General features: G+C 33.5%; 1 protein-coding gene across 1 annotated transcript in view; it reads right to left on the bottom strand.

Moving 5' to 3' along the window:
* The window catches only part of LOC126837143 (uncharacterized), a 63082-nt gene that overhangs the window by 2649 nt on the left and 37310 nt on the right, over positions 1-23123 (bottom strand). The window contains exons 51-74 of the mRNA XM_050570972.1: positions 22935-23116; positions 22183-22333; positions 21948-22116; positions 21468-21649; positions 21246-21400; positions 20759-20890; positions 20484-20586; positions 20248-20358; positions 19336-19510; positions 19060-19248; positions 15751-15860; positions 15547-15659; positions 14986-15097; positions 14784-14913; positions 12742-12950; positions 12486-12642; positions 11962-12212; positions 11244-11377; positions 10959-11159; positions 10712-10833; positions 10452-10573; positions 9896-10007; positions 6810-6941; positions 5892-6091 (exon numbers count right to left, since the gene is read on the bottom strand). Of these exons, the coding sequence (XP_050426929.1) occupies positions 5892-6091; positions 6810-6941; positions 9896-10007; positions 10452-10573; positions 10712-10833; positions 10959-11159; positions 11244-11377; positions 11962-12212; positions 12486-12642; positions 12742-12950; positions 14784-14913; positions 14986-15097; positions 15547-15659; positions 15751-15860; positions 19060-19248; positions 19336-19510; positions 20248-20358; positions 20484-20586; positions 20759-20890; positions 21246-21400; positions 21468-21649; positions 21948-22116; positions 22183-22333; positions 22935-23116 (3654 nt within the window). The remainder of the gene's footprint in view (positions 1-5891; positions 6092-6809; positions 6942-9895; positions 10008-10451; positions 10574-10711; positions 10834-10958; positions 11160-11243; positions 11378-11961; positions 12213-12485; positions 12643-12741; positions 12951-14783; positions 14914-14985; positions 15098-15546; positions 15660-15750; positions 15861-19059; positions 19249-19335; positions 19511-20247; positions 20359-20483; positions 20587-20758; positions 20891-21245; positions 21401-21467; positions 21650-21947; positions 22117-22182; positions 22334-22934; positions 23117-23123) is intronic.

Here is a 23123-nt window from a genome sequence, read left to right as displayed (position 1 = left end):
GATAACAGTTTGGACGTCTTGCGCTAGGTAAATAGCAACGAGAACTAGACGAAACGAGTTTCTTGATTTATACCTGGTGATTATATAATGTAATTTATAATACACTCATTTTATCGAAAAATACTTACAATTTTTAATATGGTTTTTATTGGAAACATTTTTTTTGACGTTATTGAAGAATTTATTCAAATTACCAATTATTAAACTTGTTTAGTATTTTCCATAGCACTACCAAATTTTGAAACTTAAATGCAGACATATATGATATTTAATTAATTTTTAAAAGAAGAAAAATTTGCTGGGAATGTTGACTGGCCGATTACCAGTTTTGAATGAATTAATTTACCCTGGATATTTTTATTTATTATAGCCTGTTTACTTTTAAGTATAAACTAAGCATAGTAGTGTGAAGTTAAAAACTTTATATCCAATTGTTTATTAAATTTCAATATTTGATTATAAATTCATTTACTAAAAAAATGTCACACATTTTTTTCTATTTTTATACTAAGGGAAACAATCGTTTACTAAAACATTAATTTCTTTGATTAATATTAGGGCAACCGAACTGAACGACTCTGAATGAATCGGCCTTATTTTACGGTATGGTTATTTTGATTCTATTGAATAACATTTATTAAATTAAAAATGAAACATGTTTTCCTAATAAGATGACAGTGGTTTACCTTGTTTATTTGTTATCAACTTTTCGTCATGACTATAGTTGCATAAATACAAATGTTTCTAAAAAATAACTGGTTAAAATTAGGAAAACAAATATTTTCCGATAAAATGAGGGTCTTACGTTAAATGGATCACCCTGTATAACTGATTATTGACCCATTAATAGTACTAAATCTATAGTTATGTACACGGTTAAACTAGCATAGTGTATTCGTAACGTGGTGGGTTTTTATTGATTTTTGTAGCTGCTTTACGACCTCGTTAAGATCAATCCAAATTAAATATACGGTCAAATCGGCTAATTGGGTTACGATCTAGTATGAGTTCAATATTTTGTTATCTAGAAAAACTTAAGAACTCGTAAGCTGGTAAATACGGTCTAATAATAAAGTACGTTTTAAGGAGATTATCTAAATAGATAATATTGGAATCGCTGTCTTTTTTTTTAATTATGGTATTTGAGAGGTTCCACTGTCTCTATACTTTTGGCAGTGTGTGTGTGTGTAGAGAGGCTTACACGACTGACGACAGTTCCCATGAGACCGACGATGAGAATAGGTTAGGTATATTATTGTGTTTTCATTAAACATAATAATCTGACTTTTGTTTCAGAGGGCTCGTTCAAAGTCGAGTAAAGTATAGTAATTAATTTTGTTTTGTTTTTTTTTTTGTCAGAGAGTTATGCTTTGGGTTACCAATCGGATTTCTGCACGCCTACCTGTCGCCACATTATAGGTAGAACAATAATGAATAATAATAATAATAATACCTATACGTTTTGTGCGTGTGTCTCCTACGCGCCATCGTAATGAACAATAGTCTTTGTTTTGCACACAACCAATCATTTAATGTTACTTTTGCCTGTCGAAAGTTTTGGTTAGGTAACGTCAGCAGAAACTACGTCTCCAATCTGCTCGCTATGAAATAACACAGCTCACACAATCTTTGACATCACACGACGGTCTCCATCCCGACTGTATGCAAAAGACATATTGTTGAAAAACGAAGGGGAAAAAACACCGAGCTTAAAGAAAACGATAATCCGATAAGGAACGAGAGGTTTTTTCAATAGCAATATTATATTATCATGTTAAATTTTACCAATATACATAATATCGCTTTAGTTTACAAAACAAATTCGTGTCGTTGAAGTTGTGTTACAACATAACAATTACATTTACTATTCATTTGGTTGTCCGGACGAACGACACGCGTTTATTCTGTATAATATATCGCATATTATACAGTACCTAGAGATAAAAAACAAACAAATGCTCAAAGGTGTTTACATATTATATCATTATATATTATTCGAATATAACGTTACTGTACTCGCGGTGATTGTTCAAGCACAACACGTTTCCCAAAATGCGATACCGAACAAGTGATAAATGTATTCGTATAAAGTGACTTGAAAATTGTACATCAAACGCATTAAAAAAAAAACACAAACGGATGTGCGGAATAAGCGAAAAACATGCACCGTTTGTCCGTTATGTCTATATAGCTGACAGTGTAGGATTATTATGCGAGTTGGCACACTCCAATTTGCGATAAAAAAAAAATAATAATACCTAAAGCTCGCTGCAAGTATCAAATACAAATGGTATATTATATTTCGTATCGGGATTGAGAAAAAACACGTTCCCAAAATAATAAATTTCCGAAAAAAATACTTTTTTGCAAGAAAGAAATCGAAAACTGCTCTCTTTTAAAACCAAAATATAACGAGGAGAGAACTGGAATGTAATCCTATTTTCGAGGAACGTAGACATACATTTATTTATAGATCCTTAACGATGTCAATTTGTTTAGTTTATGTTGAATTTGGTTTTTTTTTTAATCTTATAAATGCATAGCATGTATTAGGGTTTAGTATTATAAAGCGTTTTACGAAAATTGTTCAATTTAGACGATGTGATATATGAACAAATATTTTTTATTTGACCGTTTATTTATTAAAAATCAGTATATTCGAGTTATATTTGATTTGTTTTACTTGTTATTTATTATTTGCAGATAATCGTTGTTTTAATAGATTTTAAAAAATTATTTTTAAAATGGTTAGTTAAATATTAAAATTGGACATAAATAAATCAGACAGAACAAAAAAAAAATAGTCAAGATAGTTATTTTTATAGAAATGAAACAAGTTATTTAATATAACTGACTGCCTCAACTCAAAAAACATAGTTTTAAGGAAATTTAATTTTAAATGGTTAGTTTTAAAAACTTTAAATTTTAGTACTTTGCAATTTTCTATGTTACTCGATGCTTGTTATTTTAATTTTAAACTACTTAGTTAAATTTCTTACAGTTACCAGAAATTGAGGTTATGGCTATTAAAAAATTAAACTATCATATTTGTGTTTTTGTGGAAGTTTAACATTTCAAATCAGCTATTTTATCAGCCACAATGAGAAATGTGGCAGTTTTTATTTTATAGTTAAATTAATTCAATGCTATAACCCAAAATGTGGCAGTATTATTTTTTTACGAGTGTCTTCCGGTTAAGAATTATTATGATTTATGTTAAAATGTCTCAATTCGAAACGAGGCAGTTTTGATTTCTTATGCTTGACTATAAAAAAAAAACATCCAATTACGCAGTATCTAAAAATGTGGCAGTATTATTTTTTTTTAACCGCAAAAATGAAGAAATTTAATACCGACACAACTGTATTTAAGAGACGTTGGTCAGGTTACGACTTGTGGTGGTAGACCATGTTTTAGATAACAATTATTATAGCAACAGACATAATATAGCCTCAATTCAAAAAACCCAAATTTTTGGTTGTGACAGTCTTGAATCAAGTCTACTACAAGTCCGTAGAATCTTTAAATGTTGATGACACTTAATAAACAATATTACACTAAGATCGTGGTTATTAAACAAATCATAATACAAATAAGCTATTAGAGATATCAATTTGAAGCTACCTAAGATAACATTTTATCTATAAACAGTATAAGTATACAAATTATCTTATAAAAAGTTATTCACGAGTAAGTACATTATTTGTCGGAATCTCTATTATTTATCATATTATTCTAAAGGAAACGACTAACTTAAGAAACTATTTACTTATTAGAAACGAGCAGGACTATTATCTGGTGTTTATTCCTTTTCGAATAAATGACGAGGATCTGGAACGAGTTGCTGTTTTGTGTGTGCGAACGAGATGGAACTGAACAAAGCATTAACTACGAGTGGTTTGCGTTGATTATGTGCTGGCGAGTGGCAAGTGAGTGTGTATGTGATATTCACCGACCATGCAATGACAGTAGGAATTCATCCGTAAACTGTTAATTTCGTGGGTAAAGAAGGCATTGTTAGGATATCGCGAGAAATCGAGCACATCACATTGTGTGCCGAATGAGGATTATCAACGAAAGTCCGTCGGCAATTATTATATAGCAGTATCTAGAATTACACATAATACTATTTTTCCGTTCGGGTCGAGATCACTCGACACCACTCCCTTGTCAGTAGTATAATACAAATTGAGTTTTCAGTGATAATCGTTTTTAGATTCAGTCAACGGATTACTGGTATTATCTGATCGGTTAACAATAGGTTTCTGTTGAGATATTGTCAAACGTCAAGTGCAAAGCTTTTGGAAACCATTGTGGTTAAACGTACCTTCCATACTTTTCGATTCGACGATATTCATTGTGAAATCAAAATGCAGATTTTTCTGGAGTGTTGTGAGATTTTTTTGTGTTATTCGTGTGAAATCGACTATTGGATTAATTAAGTGAATCCGGCTTTTCATAAGTCGAAATACCGAATTTAATTCATTATTGTGAAAACAGATTAAAAGTGTAAAATTTACTTTTACCAGGTCAGGTTTACATCGCTATAAACTGTTTTAAGTGTGATATTATATTATAGTTTGATATTGCTTAAGAATGGTATCCTGTTTCTATTTTCATTTTAAATTGTTATGTATTTTTTTCTTTTTAAACGTTAAAACAAATTGTATTTTACAAAGTTTCCAATGAAAATTGAAAAAAGTGAGACATTATAATATTAGCCGCGTTGGGTCTGTGAAATAAATAATTATTATGCCGTACAATTGTCATTTTACATTTTAAATAATTAGAAATTAAATATGCCAAACTATGGGAATTTTTAACAAGAAACAATGGCAATTTTGAGCTAAAAGTTTGATGGAAAATAGATACTATTTTAATTTTTTAGACTATACAAAATTAATATAAACTAATTATTTAAAAATATTATTGAGGAATAATGTTTTTCATTTTATAATAACAAAAGTGATGTGGCAATAATTAAGGTATTGTATTATAATATGAATAATCAAACCAGCATAGAAAAAATAGTAATTTGTTTGAAGTTATAGTTTTGGAGTTTAAAGATAAAAAATAATTTGGACGATATTGAAATCCGAATTCTTAACCCCACCCGTTAAATATAAGAACCCGTTTTTCTTATCGTCAATTCCTGATAGAATCCACTTAATTGGTCTAACGGATAGGCTTTTTTTGGGACTACCGTAGGGTGGGTTCCAAAGCTCTCAACTTTAAACCTGGAGAAAAATATTTGCATACTTATTAAAATAATATATTTGAAAAGTCAGGGTAATCGAACGTAATGTTTAGAAATTCTTTTGAAAAAGTACTTCGAGCAAGCTCAATGGTTATTCATACTAATCACGTTTTGTCGTTCACTAACTCTTAAAAAAAAATTCTGTATTGCCGGATAGGTATGACTATGGTGGTTTTAATGTAACGCAAACAGAAAGGCCAAAGGCAGTCTGCCCAGATAGAATAAAATAAAATAACGTTGAACCTATCGTGGTGATAACAGATAAGAAATAACTGATAACCGATTTTAATGATAACAGTATTTTGAAAAAAAAAAAATTAATATATTTGTTTTATATTAAATACGATTTGTTTTTAAATATTAAGATAAAAGGTAAAAACAATTTTTTTATCACGTAGAGTACCAATCGATGAACAATGAAGTTTTTTTAAAAACTTTTTTGAGGTCATACTGGTTTTTACCATTTTGGTTACTTCACTGTCGCATACAAGCTAGTGTACATACATTGTTAGTTGATGTCGTTATATTATAAGGTACTTTACTATGCTCTATTGCCAGCGGGTACATTTTCTTGGTTGATGCGATACAATTATTATTATGCTTGTCTACAGAGTAAAAATCGTTAGCGACTTACGTATTCAATGCTAGTGGCCGTGGGATAAGAACATGGATAACAGTCCATGAAACTTATACCGTTGTCGTCCGAGTTGCACTCGCACGTCTGACACCTGGGCGCCGGCGCTGACTTGGCAATTCTTTTGGCGAATACTTGGAAAAACTTTTTGCCAGAGTTTTGGGTTCTCGTTTCTAGTTTGTGCGTCGTGAACATGGAACCTGCCGGACAAAAGTTGGATAAAATAATAGTAAAATACATTTTACAATTTTTCATATTTGAACGTTAACAAGTATATTATGGTCCAGGAGGTTTTTCGTTTGTGAAGTTTTCGATGGTAGGTTTTTATGAAACGAAATATTGTTTAGAAAACGTATTTAAATATTAGATTTTGACAGTTGTTTCAACTTTCCCAGAAAACGCTTTCCAACAATTGCGTTGGTGTTTGTTTGCGTGCCCTAGAAAACGTTTTCCAATTTCAGGTTTCAATTTTCCTTTGTTAAATATAAAATATGTAGTAAATTTTCATTATTTCAGTTATTATGTAACAATGACGTGTTAGTTGTTTAGAAATGTCAATTTAAATTATTTATCTGAACTTTAATTATATATTTTGTTTTTTGTCGGTCTGTATCGTTTTTTCATTAAAATTCGTCGCTGTTGTATATCTATTTAGTTCAGCTTTATGTTTGTACACAAACGTCAAAGGATCACTGAAAAAATATCCTTTGAGCTTTTATATTTTAATTAGTTTTTTTTTGTTTGTGTTTTATTGTATTGGCTATTGTTTCGCCATTTTGTTTTGATACAATGGTGTTATTAAATTTTATTGATTAATGCGTTTTACGGTTATAAGGTTTTTATTTTTTGGAATTTTTCCAAAATATACCTTTGTAAGGCACGTTTTCGATTATAATTATAGCTGTGCAATATACCCACCGTTAGACTCCAGTACTATTGGTGTGCAGTATCCCAGCATGTTTTTGGTGAGTTTCACTTGTTTTCTCAGGCCGACGTCGCCTTTGAGCATCTTGAAGTCGTTTCTCGTGTAGGCCGTTTCCGCGTCCAAACCTGGTAAACATGATTGGAGAAAATTAAAATTTTTTTTTTTATAAACACACTTTCAAAACTGTGTCCTATAGTAGCTACTACAGTATATATTTTAACAGTCGTGTTTCAATAGAACAAAAAAAAAACATATAATAATATTTTGTTTAGCATACGGGCATCGTCTACGACCTATTCCGCCTACCGTGGCGTCATTTGATTTACATTAGAGTTTTAAAAGTGAAAAGAGAAGAAGAAACTGTACAAAGGTTTCGTCGCATTCACTTGGCCGACCGAGGTCTTTGCACCGGCTCGACCGTATTTCTACTCCTCGCGTTATTATTCTTATTACCTAATCCTTTCTATACATTAGAAGATATTATATTATTAGTGTTTGTGTGTACGAAATATAATATATATATATATATATATATTATTTTTTTTTTTCTGATGTTATCTAACGCGAGTGGTTGAAAATATACACGTTATGTGTACACACAATACGAGAGCGTTGTACAATTTTTCAAATTGTCCGTTTACGCAAGTCTCCTTCGTGGGTTAACCAGCTCCTGCCTCCACCTACATTGCCCGAACCGTACGGTTTATGTATTATTATTATACACACGGGCAATAGGGACCAACGCAATACTATTTACCCGGTGTGCCTATATACCGAGTGATAATTATATGTCTGTCATTGGCTTGATATTTTTTCGCCGATTTCAATTATTTAATGCGGGATAGACCAAAACGTTTGAATTTTTCGCTCACACGATATTGCACATAAAAAACGTCCATAGTCCGCACCGACTACTTGAATAATAACACTCGACATAAGACCATAAACGTTTGTTTTTGCCCTCTAAAAATAACTGTTATTGCGGTAAAGGCGTGACTTTGAATTATCCACTACTATCGAATCATATGCTTCTTGAATTACTGAAGTAATTTGTAACTGGTGATTGAATAAATTATTTTCCAGTAATTGACGATTTTAAATAGTTGTCTAAACAAATATTTTTACTCGGGCTCGGTCTAGGCTTGTAGGAATAATTATTACTATGACTGGAATTGATGAAAAAACAATTTTTAAAAAAATGCCTCGACGCATACATGTTAAAATATAAATATCCATAAATATTGGTTCCTGTAGAGTTAAAAAACGGAAAATAGGTTTTTTAATGTTTATTGGTTTTTACTGTATTTTTAAATCAATTTTGGGAACGTTATAACAGCGTGCCGTTTTTTAAATTGAAAAATATAACATTTTTTAGGACTTTCTTCTTGATTTTAAATTATATAATTTAATTTATAATACAGGAAACCCAAAAAAGGTTACTGGATGCGATTGAGAATAATATGTGTATGCGAAGGTGATGTAAAAGATCGTGTCGAGTAGAGGTTTAGGACAAGGGTGGCTGTCCCCAAATAGTTGGGATGAAGGCGAAGGAGAAGAACAAGATAATGATAAACAAATGTATCGGCCTTTATGTTCTTATAATATATTCAATGTTATTATCAACTAAAAAAAAGGAATTGAAGTATACGTTTCTTTAATAAGAAAGTTGTATAACTTGAGTAACCTGAACTTTAGCAGTAATTATAGTACATAGTAGTAATAGTAGCGAATTTTTTTTTTCATATTACAGTATTACATAATAGTACAGGGTAAGGTCTGGTTAATATTTATTTTAATTCATCACATTACTGAGGACTTGTTATTTGGTAATTGTTACATTAACGGCTGATGTGTAGTGTAAATATTGAAGTCGAAATGTGTGTACCAAAGTACAAATAAAACAACTATTCAAGTAAACAAGAAGATTGCGTGTAAGGCGAAAATGAGAATAGATATTACTAAGAGTTTAATGCGCAGTCAACGGATGTGTATAATGCACATCATGCTCATCATGACCGGCATAAAATGAAAATTTGTTGTAGGTGTTTACGTTGCCAGCCATCAAGACTAGACATCTTAATGATTTACATTAACTTGCTGAAATGTTAAATTATATGAAATGCCATTAAATCGAGGTACGCTGTACACGTACAATTTTAATTGAAACTTTCAGCTGACTTAACTCGAGACAGAAGCTGACATGAAATTAGCTGATTAAACTCGATAGAGTTTTATCCCTTTTTCAACAACATCTTAACATTGTACTTGGGCGTTTGCATAATTTTGCCTCTTTTTCAAATGTTAAATATTCATTACAATATTATGGTAATTACTAGTTACATTAACGCGTGACTCGAGAACTTATTGAGTACCTAATGCGCTGCCGGCAGCCAGCCTAAGAAGCCATTAGCTCTATTGTATATTGATGTCATTAAGGCGTCAAACGATCCTCTGTGTATATAATAATAATATCGATTGCGTTCATTACAATGGCCATAATATTATATTATTGTTGCGATTTATGATGAAGAGCGTATAGCGTTGTACGCATAATACACCGATTGGTAATTGGTTGGAAATCGACCGTTAACTATTACACCAGCTTCGGCGATGGGCAAGTTGCGCAACGGCAGTAATGTTACACTAGACGTTTTACGCGAGCATTTTGTTTTTATTTGCCAACCACTTATCGTATAAACGTGCATAATACGGTCGACAGACTATATTATATTGTATAATAATATGTCAAAAACAGTAGGTACATTGAAACAGTTGAATTCCGGGTCCATACGTTATCGTATTAATATAAACGAACCGAGGAAAACGCGCCCATATATCATACCTCCTTGTCTTTGCGGTAGAAATGATTTTCAACGATGAATTGTTTTCCATATAGATTAACTGCATAATATGCTAAAATATGGTCATCTATACACTCGGCGGAGACAATGACTCTATAATACAGTCTACATCACAACGGTTTGACCCCAGCAGTGCACACATTATACCTACCTCCGGTACATAAACGCATAGCGAACAACGTGGAATAGCATTAACTACATTACATAAAAACACTGACCTATTAATGTGTTTCCAGCTCTAGATTTTTCCACCACGAACGGTTTGTCCATCAGCACGTGCAACTTTATACTCTTCTCCGTCACTATGTGGTTGATAACCGAATAGTCCAGCTGTAAAAGAGCCACAACATCGTATAGTATAAACATAACTCATATGTAAACCCATAGAGTTTATCGATCCTCATAGAACTCATAGATTCCATGTAGAATGAGAGTAAGAGAAGACAGGTGTGATTTAGAATAAAATCTCACACTAGACCATGTCTACTTAACCTAACAGAGTAAGTATATAATGGACACTCATCATATTTTAGCTCTCTGGAACAAAAATATTGAAATTTGTACCTTTTCGGCAAATTTTAATATTTCACTCAAAAGCAGTTTTTTAAACAAATTTTGTGAGTATTGGCACTATTTTTGTTTAAGGTCTATAAAGTCTATGCCTTTTTGCACTTCTCGTGTTTTGGTTCTAGATTTTCGATTTGGAAGATCTGGCAGCGTTTTCTATGAGTTAATAGGTCTTTGACATTAACATAATAATAATATAATAAGTACCATCATGTCGGACGGGTCACAGTCACTGCACGGGAACAATATGAATATGATCGAGTGTCCGGTCCTGAAACGCAGCTTGGACGCGAATCTGATGGCGTTGAACATGTCAGAGTTACCATTACCTGTTAAAAAGAAGCGTATTGCGATTCATCCGTGTTAAAACAAACGGCGCAGCTATATTGCAAGTGAAATCACAGAGTATGGTTCGAAAATGCACTGATGCCCGTCGGGTGTGATATTACTGATGGTTTAATAATTACCGAACGGTATGTTGCTGAGGTATTGCTGGAACACAATGGGATTGGCGAATACTTGACCGTTGATGACAACGCTGTGGGGTTCGTCGAAGATGCCGCTGCCCCCGAAGAAGACGGCCGCAAACCTGTAAGTCAGAACCAGTTATTACCATACGACCATATCTCGTCTGGATGAAAAAAAAAACCCGGTCGTGCCGCCGGACTTGTGGTATCATAACATAAGTAGGTGAGCGATTTTCAACCCGCTCACTTGTTGTTGGTCATGCCGATGTCGTGCAGTTCTTTGATGATCATCGTCAGCAGCGTGGTCACGTTTTGCTTTTCGGTAAAATTCTTGTTGCACTCCTTGGCCTCGACGATGAACACGATGTCGGCCGACGATGGTACGTGGCTGCCGTTGAATCGCAAGAAATCGCCCTCGGTGATCTCCGTATGATTGGTTACCGCACATCTGTGACAAAACAAAAAAAAAATAATAAAAAAATCATCGTCAGCTTCATCATCTTCCAAAGACGTTTATAAGGCAAACACATACTTTATACAGCTGGTGGGAGGCCGGACCGGTAGATTTTCTATGGAACACGCTTCGCTGTAAGCCATCGCCGGCGTGCACGTCTCGTTCCTGTTGGTGTTTTTCAAGCACAAGTCGTAGTACGGATTCGGATTTATCTGTGGGGTTTACAAATCGAAAAAAAAAATTAGAATGCAGTTTTATCTGATTGAAATATCCCGTTGGCGTCAAACACGAGCACAGGCCCGGAGCAAAAGCAAAAATGATAAGATTAAACTAATAAGAGGCTTGGCGGTTTTCTAAGGAGAATTAAAATACAGCATTTATTATTTTATGAGTTTGAAACCGAGTTTTAGTCGCCGAAACGATATTTTTTAGCCAATTCAAGATTTTCCTCAACTTTTTTCATCCTACACTAAAATCCATTATGGTAATATTATGTATGAACGATAGATTACTAATCCGACCGATGTGGCTTTGTCGTATTTCACGGAATGAATTAAATCCATTAAAAATCATCATTCGGCTGTCACGTCCTAATACCAGTTTGGATCACCTCTATACTTAAGCCACTCGTTTACTATAAATTTACCATAGCATCGATATCGACAGTCATGATCTATCATTTTGAACGCATAATATCATTCGTCACGTCCGATGGTCATTGGCTTCCGTATTCTCTCTCCATACACGATAATACGTAATATATTATTACTACCATTGTTGTAAAGCTTTTGCTTACCATAGAGAAGCACGTGAACAGCGGCGAAGTCTTATGTTTGAAGTAACTGTCGCACAAGTCCACTATTTGCGGGTTAGCCGAAGGTTTTCGCGGGTTTGCCGAAAACGAGCTACAACTTTCTTCATTCAGCGCCCAACTCTCGGTAAACTTGAACAACTCCGGTTCTAAGTAACCGCCCGAGGTCAACATGTCGTCGCTGGGCTCGTTGTTCAAAGTACCCAACAGTCCGGCTGTTTTTCCGAAATACCATCCTGAAGTGCAAATATATTATAATGTTATATGAATGAACGATCAATAAGGATACAATTTCAGCAACAGATAAAATTAGATAGTGTTAAGAATGGTAAGATTCGTGGAAAAAGAATCTACTTATTTTCTCCGCTCAACGAGGAGCATTGAATCTTGGATATGTTATCTCTTGTTACATATCTCTTATCCTTTACCTCTTATCACTTCTCTCTGATATCTTATCATTTATCACATCACAAACGTCTACAGTGTTATCGTCTCGCCGAGAGTGTTACCTGATACGTGGAACGTGCAGTAATGGAAATTCATGTTGCACGAAAGAGATAGGCCTTTCTCGCTGTCCACTATGAGCATTTCGTTTTCGTAATAGATAACCGTGTCGTTCAGCTGTAACGGCAGTTGTTTAATGCTGTTGGGCAGTACTCTCACGTCCTACAAACACGGATAGATATTTACATTGCGGTCGCTATAATAACAGCTATAATCGTGCCGATATCCTATTAAACTCAACGAACAAAACCTTGGGCTTACCTTGCGTAGTAGATCTATGGAGACCGTTTCGGTACCGAGCATCAGCAAAACGGTGTAATGACCTTTGATTTCGGGCTCGTAGCTAAGCACCAGCGAGAATTCGTGACCTATGAAATCGTTTGCCAGCAGATACGAGCAGTGACCTTTGAAATCGTAGTGTCTTTGGTCGAACGTCACAAAATGTTGCGATCCCACTATCATGGCGTGCGCTGCAAAGGATAAACGTTTTCGATGAGTAGGCGATTTTAGCTTTAATGAAAAGCTCAGAAGTTGTTGGGCTATCAGTAACTGCCAAAATCATTCAGCAATCAGTCTGCTAACGGGGTAAAGAGTCGAGGAAAATATGTCTTGGGATATTTATGGTCAGGTCAAGACAAAATTTCTGTGAAATACTTGTATCAGAACTGGTCTTATTAAATTTTACCTTCTATAGCTGAAATCCTTTGAAAATATTTCCCTTCCTATTGGGGCAAAATTCGATGTTTCTATTATTATTAATTATTTAAAATTATTGTTAAATTTTAAGGGTTAATATTTAAAAAATAGAATCTAGGATACTTTAGCAAAGGCTTTTGAACATTGATTAAGTTAGACCATCTAAAGCATTTTAAAGTTAGATCGTTTTATTATATTTAAAAATATAAAATAATATAGGTAGTTAACAATGTGAAACTATCTCCAGGCTCTTCAACAATTTTAAGTACGTGTTTAAGCTTTAATTGTGTATATAAAAACAAAACATAACAATTTATTAGTTCTACCGCAGTAAGATAAATTCGATAATTATTTATACTTGAACATCGAAACTACGACGTCCAAATGGGCCTGAGAGTAATTTTAAAAGTTTTTACAGTTAATAAAACAGAACTTCGTTGCAGTATATTATAATATAAACCACCATATTTCACTGTAATTGTATATTATATAGTTGGCTTACACCTTGCCGGGGCTTCTCTTACGGTTGATTTATAATATTATACTGGCTTTTATTCAGTCCAAATTCTATGAAAACTACAGAGATTTCTGTTCGTTTGTGACGTCGAGGCTGTAGATAACTTTGTCTGGAAGCCCTTTGATTAAACACAGTACAGTATATTATAATATAATAATAGCGTTGTTGTGTAATCTCTAGTTTGAACGTCACAGGGCTTCCGGTAATTTTCCGATTCGAGGAAATTCGAAAGCCAGTACGTGTGTTTTCGCGATACCACTGTGGCAGGATTTCTCTTATGTATTAATTAATATCCCACACACAAACACACCGGCTATAATCAATCATGTTATATCACATTAATATAACCAACGAAGCCGTAGCGGAAGATTAGGTAGCTACACGTAATCGATTTTGCTATCCCAGCCATAAAGTGGACAAATATTTGCAAATAATAATTATCTTTAATTAATTGGTGTTCAAAAAAAATATATATCAAACCTGTGTCACGGGGATAAAAGTTCAAAATAATAAAACCTATCGATCGGATTATTCGAAATGTGTTTGAAATATTATACACAGAGTTGGGTAAAAACCTTAGGAAAAGGAATTTTAAAACCCAATTGTTCTAGAAAAAACCCTTTTGGGTCTCATCACTTCAAATAAGAGGAAATTAGCTGTCAAGGGAAACGTAGTAATAAAAACGATGATTGATAAGTAGAAATACCTAGTGTTAAATCAGATGATATACAGCAGTACGAATGATGCATGATAAAACATAAGATGATGATAACTTTCAGTGATACAAATAGGGACTTGATAAGGACTCATCGCAAATTATATTCTGTTCTAAGACTTCAGAAGTATTCTAAACATTTAAAACATTTTTTTTTTATAAAAAAATCATAAAGAGTATTTTTAAAAGAAGTCCAAAATACTCAAGTAGATTTAAAAAGTTTAAACAAATATGTTTTTATTCGGCTTTTGCCTCTGAGCATACTTTTCTTGTCTAAGGATCGCTGATATAATATTCTATGTTAGCTATTGGGCTGACGACTGTGAATATGATATGATATTATGATACTAATAATAAATAAGACGTCGGTGTCACCTCGGAACGGCGGAAGTAAATTCGTGTAGTCCGTAAAGGGCATCAGGTTGTAGTAAAGGAACCAGAACGTGACGTTAGACGGAGCGAACATGCTCAGCATTTTCGTGGCCACTTTGTACTCGGGTATTTCCTGTAAATCACAGACGTTAAAAAATCGTTATTATAATTTAACAAAAAACTGGGAAACAAAGCGAAAGTTTACCTCATATTTGGGCGTCTCGTTAAACGCGTGCCACGAGAAAGGCAATTTTTGTTCCAACTCTAAAATACCTTTTTCCGGGTCGCATATGAACTTTGTTTTAGGCTTGTGATATCTACAACAATTCAGGTAGGTTATATCACGCGTGAGATGTTTTTTTTAATATCATTAATTATTCGATTCGGTGCTTAGTACTACCATCGACCACGTTAACCTTATCTTGCTTAGTAAGAGTTCATTGATTATGCTTACAGTGGAATAATGTGTTTCAATCGGATCTAACGGTTCGTATAGGATTTTTTTAGGGATAAACTTAATGTATTTCAAATGGAATACAACTTTTTTTAGCTAAACTGCAAACGCGACTTATCGAAACGGGTCGGCGGATGGTATTCGAAAATTGGGAATAATAAAAAAAAACCAAGTAAATGATACTATTCTAACAAACGTTGGGGAGGATGTTTCAGGTAGAACGTAGATACTTGTTACAAGAGTATGTTGCGTAACACAATATTTGTAATACTCAGACTACTATAGTAATGTTAAACTGTAAAACGATCTTACTTCATTTCGTTGTCGACCGCGGTATATGTCAGGTCGTACACTCGATTGATCAGCGTGGGAATGAATTTCTGTAATTTGTGACCGAGATCGATGTAGTCGCAAAACCACACGGCCTGTTCAAGATTACGATAAGAAGAAACAAACGAAGCTCAAGTCAAAAGCAACAATAAGGGAGGGGGCAACATTTCTGGTCTATGATTATACCTGGTTGTACGTTGTTTTCACATTGTCCATCACGTATGATATTAACGGCAGTTTCAGTAATTGTTGAACGCCGTCCACGATTTCCAATCTGAGAGCGTTTATTTCGTTTGCTATTAAAAAAAAAAAACCACACACCAATAATTATTACAACACCTTGTTTCTAACTTGCACGTCGGTTAGGTTAGGTCTGCATACTCGGTATCGATGCCCGACATAGGTCGGCGTACTAGCAAAGAAGACAGTATTTCAAGTACAAAAGTATTCTGTGTTTGAAATTCTGTATTTTTTATCACATAGAGAAAAAACGGTAATATATTAAAATAATAAGTGAAATAACAAATACAGTTTAATTTTTATTCAGTTATAGGCGTAAAAACTAATTTTAAATACGTTTTTTAATTTGCATGCATCTAAAGGAAAAATTAAAATTAATTAAAATGTTCCCCACGGGTTAAGTGTAGGATCTCATTACTGTGCTAATGAAAGTCTCTTGTGTGTGTCTCTTTCAAAAGAGGTCAAGAGGGTGAGTTGATGATATCGATGCGCCCACCTGAGATCTTTTCAAACCTAAATATGAAATATTTATGCTCTACTATGGCATTGCTTTTATACCATCTGTCGATGTCACCAGTAAAGGTTGAAATAAAAATCCATTCACTTAACCATACGCTATTTGACTTTGTTAGGCTGACCTTTGTGACTTACATTATTTAATTTTTCAATGTCTCACTAATTTTGAAAAGACAAAAAATGCTACTTAAATATATTATTGTTTACTATTAATTAAGTTCTCTCGACATAAAATCCATACATAGACACTTTGTAATCTGTGTCACAATTATTATAAAAATCATTGACTTCAAAATCCGGTTTTATCATTAAAAACTTCATGGCTATTTTACTCATTTTATCGTTACTTTACTGTAAGTAGTATGAAGGTGTTGATGTAAGGTGTTATTAAAATAAACCAATATTTACCTTTTATACAGAAATTCTAACTAAAATTATAAGAGTATTGGTAAAAAAACTCTATGGAGATAACGAGCAAGTTTTTTAGATGTACACAGTACATAATTGCATCAAAGTAAATATGACATCATAAAATAATGTCGAAAAGTCATTCTAAGAATTAAACGAAAAATAACAATATTAGCAAAACATCAGTCATTAGAGTCAAGGCGAACGTTAAATTTGAGAAGGTTAAACTTAAATGTTAATAATATAGTCATAAAATCATAATTTTTAAATTTTTAAATAGATATACCTAATTGTAGCGGGTTCTTTTTATTATTTTTTTTTTCGATCTACACTTGTATGAGCTTAAATAATATTTAATTGGAGTTGATGTGTGATTTTTTTTGGGGATTCTTTTTTTATGCATCTAGGTCATTCCGGTTACTGCGAAAGTATGTTATTAGTTCGTTCTATCGAATTACTAACTATTAAAAACATGTTAAAAAAAACATGCACCTAACATTTAAGAGCAAAGATGATTCCACGATAACGTCATGTGCGTTGGAACATTAATCAGTATTATTTATACAGATAATGGTAAAATTCGCCATGCTAGAATCTAAACTTTAATCCATACATTTTGAAAAATTGAAATAAATCAAAGACGTTATTACGGTCGGCAGTTTTGGGTTAGACCCGTTCAACTGGTTTAGTGATGAAAAACAACATATTTTTCAATGACATGACTTCGGCCATAATATACTAGATATTATATTCTGTATTCGTTTTAACTACACATGTCTGAGTGAGCGTTTTAATTATTATTTAATGTATTCAGCCACAAAAATTAAAAACGCCTGAAATTCATAATATAATGATTAACTTAAGCAGGTAGATGTTGGTTTTTTTTATATCATTAAACGTCGAAACTTAACTCGCTGGCGCAATAGGATTTTCATCATATCTGACCGAGAGTTGGTATTTGTATTTATTTAAAACGATTACAGAAATGTATTATAAATTATTATTATCTAATTAGAAAAGATTATATAATAAAAATACATTTTTATTGTTCACAAAAAAAAATCAGAATCAAAACGAAAATGACCTCTGGGGATCACCAAAGAGATTTGATTCCATTTTTCAAAAAGGCACAATACTATATTATTATTATAATTAGTTTGCTGTTGTTTGTAGATAATTTACTGTATTTTATTCATTGATTCAGTTTATTATACCTTATCTGTGTTGTTTGCAGACATGCTTTACTTATTATAATAATATATGAACACAGTGAAACGCGGTTGTTATTTAAATTTGTTTTTCGATGACGCGAAATTCACATTGACCGGACCGACCCACGCCGTTGTGTGTGTACAACTATAATTACTGTTGTCCGGATAGGATCTTTTTATTTTTTTAGAATAACTAAAAATTGTTTGTTTAGTATTCGTTTTGCAAACGTAACGACTAACGAGGTTCTGTTCTAGAAAATACGGCTTTCGTTTTTTTTTACAATTTTCGCGTTTGCAACTAATACCACATTGACCAAAGTATTATTTATTTTTTACACGTTTCTATGCTAACACAGTTCGAGCAAAGCATGTTTTGTACACTCAAATCCAATAAGGCATTAACCCATCCAAACATATTCTTTTAAGGCTTTCTGTAAAACGCAAGAAGAAAATGTAACGTAGTTTGTCTAAACCTCTTTCAATTGCTTTAGCAGTTGCCATATAGGTTTTCATATATTTTCTTTACATCTTCACTAACCTCGGACATTCTAAATGGCACGGAGTTAAAGTAAAAACTAAAATCACTTCAAGAATAATAACGCTAATGATGATGATGCGTGGTTACGCATAATAATTATTTACCTAATAGTACTCTGATACGACATTGCGTTTGCTATAGTTGCCTAATTGCCGAAAGTTGAATGTCCATTGGTAGGTCAAGTTAAGTGCATGGGCACAAAATATCTTATCCCTAGTAACACCGGGAATCTTAGCGATATCTCTTAGGATTCCTATACAGGGTTGACAAATTTCTCAAGAATAAACTTTAGAAATGTCTTCGAGTTCGTCTAAACAGGAATCCTAGTTAATCCAATAGTACTCCCGTTGTTATTAGGGACTATAAAATTAATTACAGCGCATGATCAAATGACACCAGCTGTGGCGAATATACCTAAACTAGCGTTAAATTTGTGTTATGTTTTATCACGCTTTTTAATACACCAGAGAGACTAGATGATTTTGAAACACTTGAGCGGTACACGGATTTGTTAAATTTGGAAGTGTCAAGTATTAGAGCTTTGGGACACGGGGTTTTGTCGATTAGACTGCTGTAGCTTACCGAAAGGTATCAGCGGGTAATATCTGGCTTTGAACACGTTGAACAACATGGTCGAGTACTTTTTCAAGTTGGTGAAGAAGTCGTTGTGCATCAGGTCTTTGTAGAATCTGTCCAAGTCCTGAGTCATGTTTTGCGTCTGAGCGTAGTAAGGCGATTGCATCAGTTCTTGTTGTCTGGCATATAAAAACTCTGCGAATACAACGTTATAGAGTGTATGCATGACCAGGCTTGTCTCGTATGATTTACATGGCGTTATGATTTTCAATTGAAACTTACGGATGACTTGCTGAGTGGCCGACACGAACACGGATTCGATGTGATGGAAAATTTGCACAACCGTCGGTTCTATGGTTTTTAACACGTTACTCCAATAGGCAGCCACGGTGTTGGATGATTCTTCCAACATGCTCTCTACGTACCGTATAAACGATATGTGCACGTCTCTAATCAACTGTCATACGGTTATAAATACAATTAATATAAATTCTATTAATAGATAATACAAAATTTAGAACTAAAAACGCGGAGCTGCGTGGAGTGTATTAACACTTTCGGTCCCAAATTGAATTTAAAGAATATTTTTTTATCTAATACTTACCATAATACAACGTGCAATACTACATTTATAATTTCCTTGATATTTTTATCGTATAATACACATGTTTTTCTATTAAGTTAAATCGTCAAATAACATGTGTAAGTATTATACAAAAACTTATTAGTTTTGCACTTTGTAATGCGCCTGAGGACTGAAATGGCGACAAACGAGTCGAAGAAAATGAAAAAGAGAAAAGGGTCTTAAAAAAATCGTAATTTGTTAAACGAATTTTATTGTATCTTGTTAGATTAGAACCTGTCAAGATATAAGTAAATCACTTGAACGTTATAAAATAATTATATAACTTCCTTAAAGAGTTTATTCCTGGAAATGTCTCGGGTAGTAATCTATATTTATCGAATATACGAAACGTTTATTTCAAGGTCTTCATTTAATCCTAAGTATTAAGACTTAATCCACTCAGTCATTTAAATTAAACCATAAAAAATATTTTCAATGCGATTTTTATCCCTTAATAACGAAACTGAATTCAAACTGATGGTCGTACTGAGATATAAACTCTGACATATATATATATATTATATAAATATATATATGCTTAAGGAAATAAACACGTTTTGAGTTTTTACCTTATCATATTTGATCATAGAACTACTCAAAAACTCAGACATGTACACCAAAGCTTCGCCCTCCATCAGCCGCTTTAACAACTTGCCAAACTCTTCATATGCCAATTTGATCTGTGGACATACAAAACCATATTAATTGATAAAATAAAAATCGTTCGACATGTCGAGATAGTGGCATAAAGTCTTTAGAAATGTAATGATAATATTAATCAGAATTGTAATAATTATGGTCTCACGTTATCGATGAACCACACGATAGATTTTCTAATAGTCTGTCCCGTGTCTCCTAGAGCTGTCCATATTTCGTTAACGGTCTGCGGTAACGATCCCATTTTGTCCCTGTATAAATCACACAGACACAATATAATATATTACTAGTAACATCATCTTTATGGTACATTTATTCAGTCAGTCCGAGGATAATGCATTTGACCAACGATTTGGCCGTTGACTCCGTTTACCATTTGGTGCTATTCACACGAACAATACAAAATGTTATCGACATACTTACATGAACGACATATCTTCCGTCATCGCGACGTACAGCCCATGGAGGTCTTTCAAGTAGAAGTCGTTAGCGTTGTATGAATTATTAAACACTTTCCGGAAATACGCCATGTCTTCCTCCAGAGCATGGAAATTGCTACGTAGAACAAAACAATTAAATCATGATTTAATACACAAACGACATTACTAATACAATTGTACCACTGAAAAATAATTTTAATTTTAATTTTGTAATTGGAATACCTATTTAAACTAATAGATTAGTTTTTCTAATGTAGATCTGTAAAGAGATTTGGATAAAATGTACTTTGATAATAATAGCATAATCACTGAACCATGAGTAATAATTAGCTATTTTTATTTTAATTAATCTTAAAATTAAACAGGTAATTGAATAAATCAATTCATAATCGCTGAGAATTGATAATTTGGACATTCGATGCATATAACTCCTGCCCCCCCCCCCGTCATATACACTACAATATTCATACCTTATGTCGTTGATGAATTCTTGGATTTCCGGTTTGGTGTCCAACCAAATACCGTTGGCCGTTTCGAACGTTTCAGATTTGAAATATTGTGTCCAAAATTCAGTCGCGTCTTGTACATAAGTCCAAGTCCGGTTGACCGACGTTCGCAATGTACTCTTTAACATACTTAAAATCAGTAAACCTCGGTTCCATTACGGTTTAGGTTAAGAGCGTACTACTTACCACCAGGCTGCTCTTTAGGTCGGTCCTCCACGTGAGTGCCGAAGACAATAGCCTGGAGTGGTTTAATCCTAATGAAAACTGAACGTCTGGTATGATGAGCCCATACTTGGTCCTCCATATGTTGAACTGGACGTTTTTGCTTTCCAAAACGTTGCCGGACATGTGCAATTGCTCGGAAGCATCTGTGTAACAGTATACAACGTGTGAGATCATGTATGCCAGAGAATTGGGTGAATAGAACATAGGAAGGAGAAAAGCTGTGGCGAAGTGCAAAGAGTGAAATGAAAGATGCTGATATTTAAGAAATGCGTTAATGGCAGAGAAAATTTGAAATGGAATAGATTGACATGATTTGGACGTGACAATGAAGAAATAATAAAACGGGTTTGAGAGATTAGTGTAATGGATAAAGTAATGTTCACAGAAGTTTTGAGAGACAAAACGAGGAGGGTCGACGATATTGTTTAGTCATTATGTTACCAGGAGTGAAGTTAACGACAAGTCCGGTGTCCTTGTGGGGTATGTTTATGTAGAACTTCCCTACTGTTGTGTCGTCGTTTCCTTTACTCAACAGACCGTTGACGTAATGCGTGCCATTGTTGTTGCTGTAGTTGCCGTGGACGATGGTCATATCCCGAAACGAAAATTTCTATAAATTAATTTTTTTTATAAAACTAACGTTATTTCTGCTAAAATTTTGCTAACAACATTTTACCTCGATTTTTATCGTTTTGTTGACGAAATCAAGAACGCCTTTGCCGTCCCAGTATTGATCCGGCAAGTACGACCGTTTGTAAGTGATGTTGTTGTGGAAGAAATGGAAGAACTCTTGCGACTTAAAGGTACCGGAAGCGTCTAGCTTAAACCTGTGAGAAAAGAAAGTACGTTAGTTTAAGTTTCAATCATGTGTATTCGCTAGTGATCTAAATAATAATCCCTATGATTTTGATCCCCGGATAAACATGTTCTCCTAAATAAGTATAGCCATAAACATAATGCCCCGAAAAAAAAAGTTCTCAGAAAAATAATGTAGTAAAAAGGTTTTCACGAATAAACAAAATATTGTAAGTTTCCAATTACAAAAGACCTGCTACGTCGTGAATATTTACTTACTTTATCTTACTTGATATGCAAAATGAATGGGATAACTCATTCTTACACGGTTAATGTTCTATTCTACGACTTTTTAACAATACAGTGAACTAAAAACGTAAGTGTTAATAATAAGAAATAACAAAGTCTACTATTAAGGCGTACCGCCTAATATAATTGATTAGTTAATAATAATAATTTAAGGTTCTCTATGGTACTTTAGGGTTATTATTTCTGGGTGTATTTATTTATAGGAAGTCCGTTTTCCGTGGTTAAATACTCAGTTAAGATTATTTAAAATTTGTGATTAATAGTCGTCTATTAAGTTTGGCATTAATATCCCATTTTATTTTTTTCTCTCTTTCAAATATTTACCGGGTGGTCAAATGTCTGCTCTTGAGCGAGTAGTAATAATTGCGTTTGGATTTTTGGGAATGGTTTTCGACCAAGCAACCGATTGTGAACTTCCTGGAAGGATCTGTCGCGTAATCGTAGTCTGCGTTCAAATCAAACAGTACTGTGTTGCCACGCGAATAATTTCCTCTTATTGTTACATCCTGCAAA

This window comes from Adelges cooleyi, unplaced genomic scaffold, assembly GCF_023614345.1.
Source record: "Adelges cooleyi isolate 19-005CV unplaced genomic scaffold, UGA_ACOO_1.1 ACOO_flye_CR_arks_rails_tigmint_CR_PRNA_247, whole genome shotgun sequence".
Classification (NCBI taxonomy): Eukaryota; Metazoa; Arthropoda; class Insecta; order Hemiptera; family Adelgidae; genus Adelges; species Adelges cooleyi.
The sequence above is the reverse complement of the archived record's forward strand: the minus strand, read 5'-3'. Positions and strand labels throughout refer to the sequence as shown.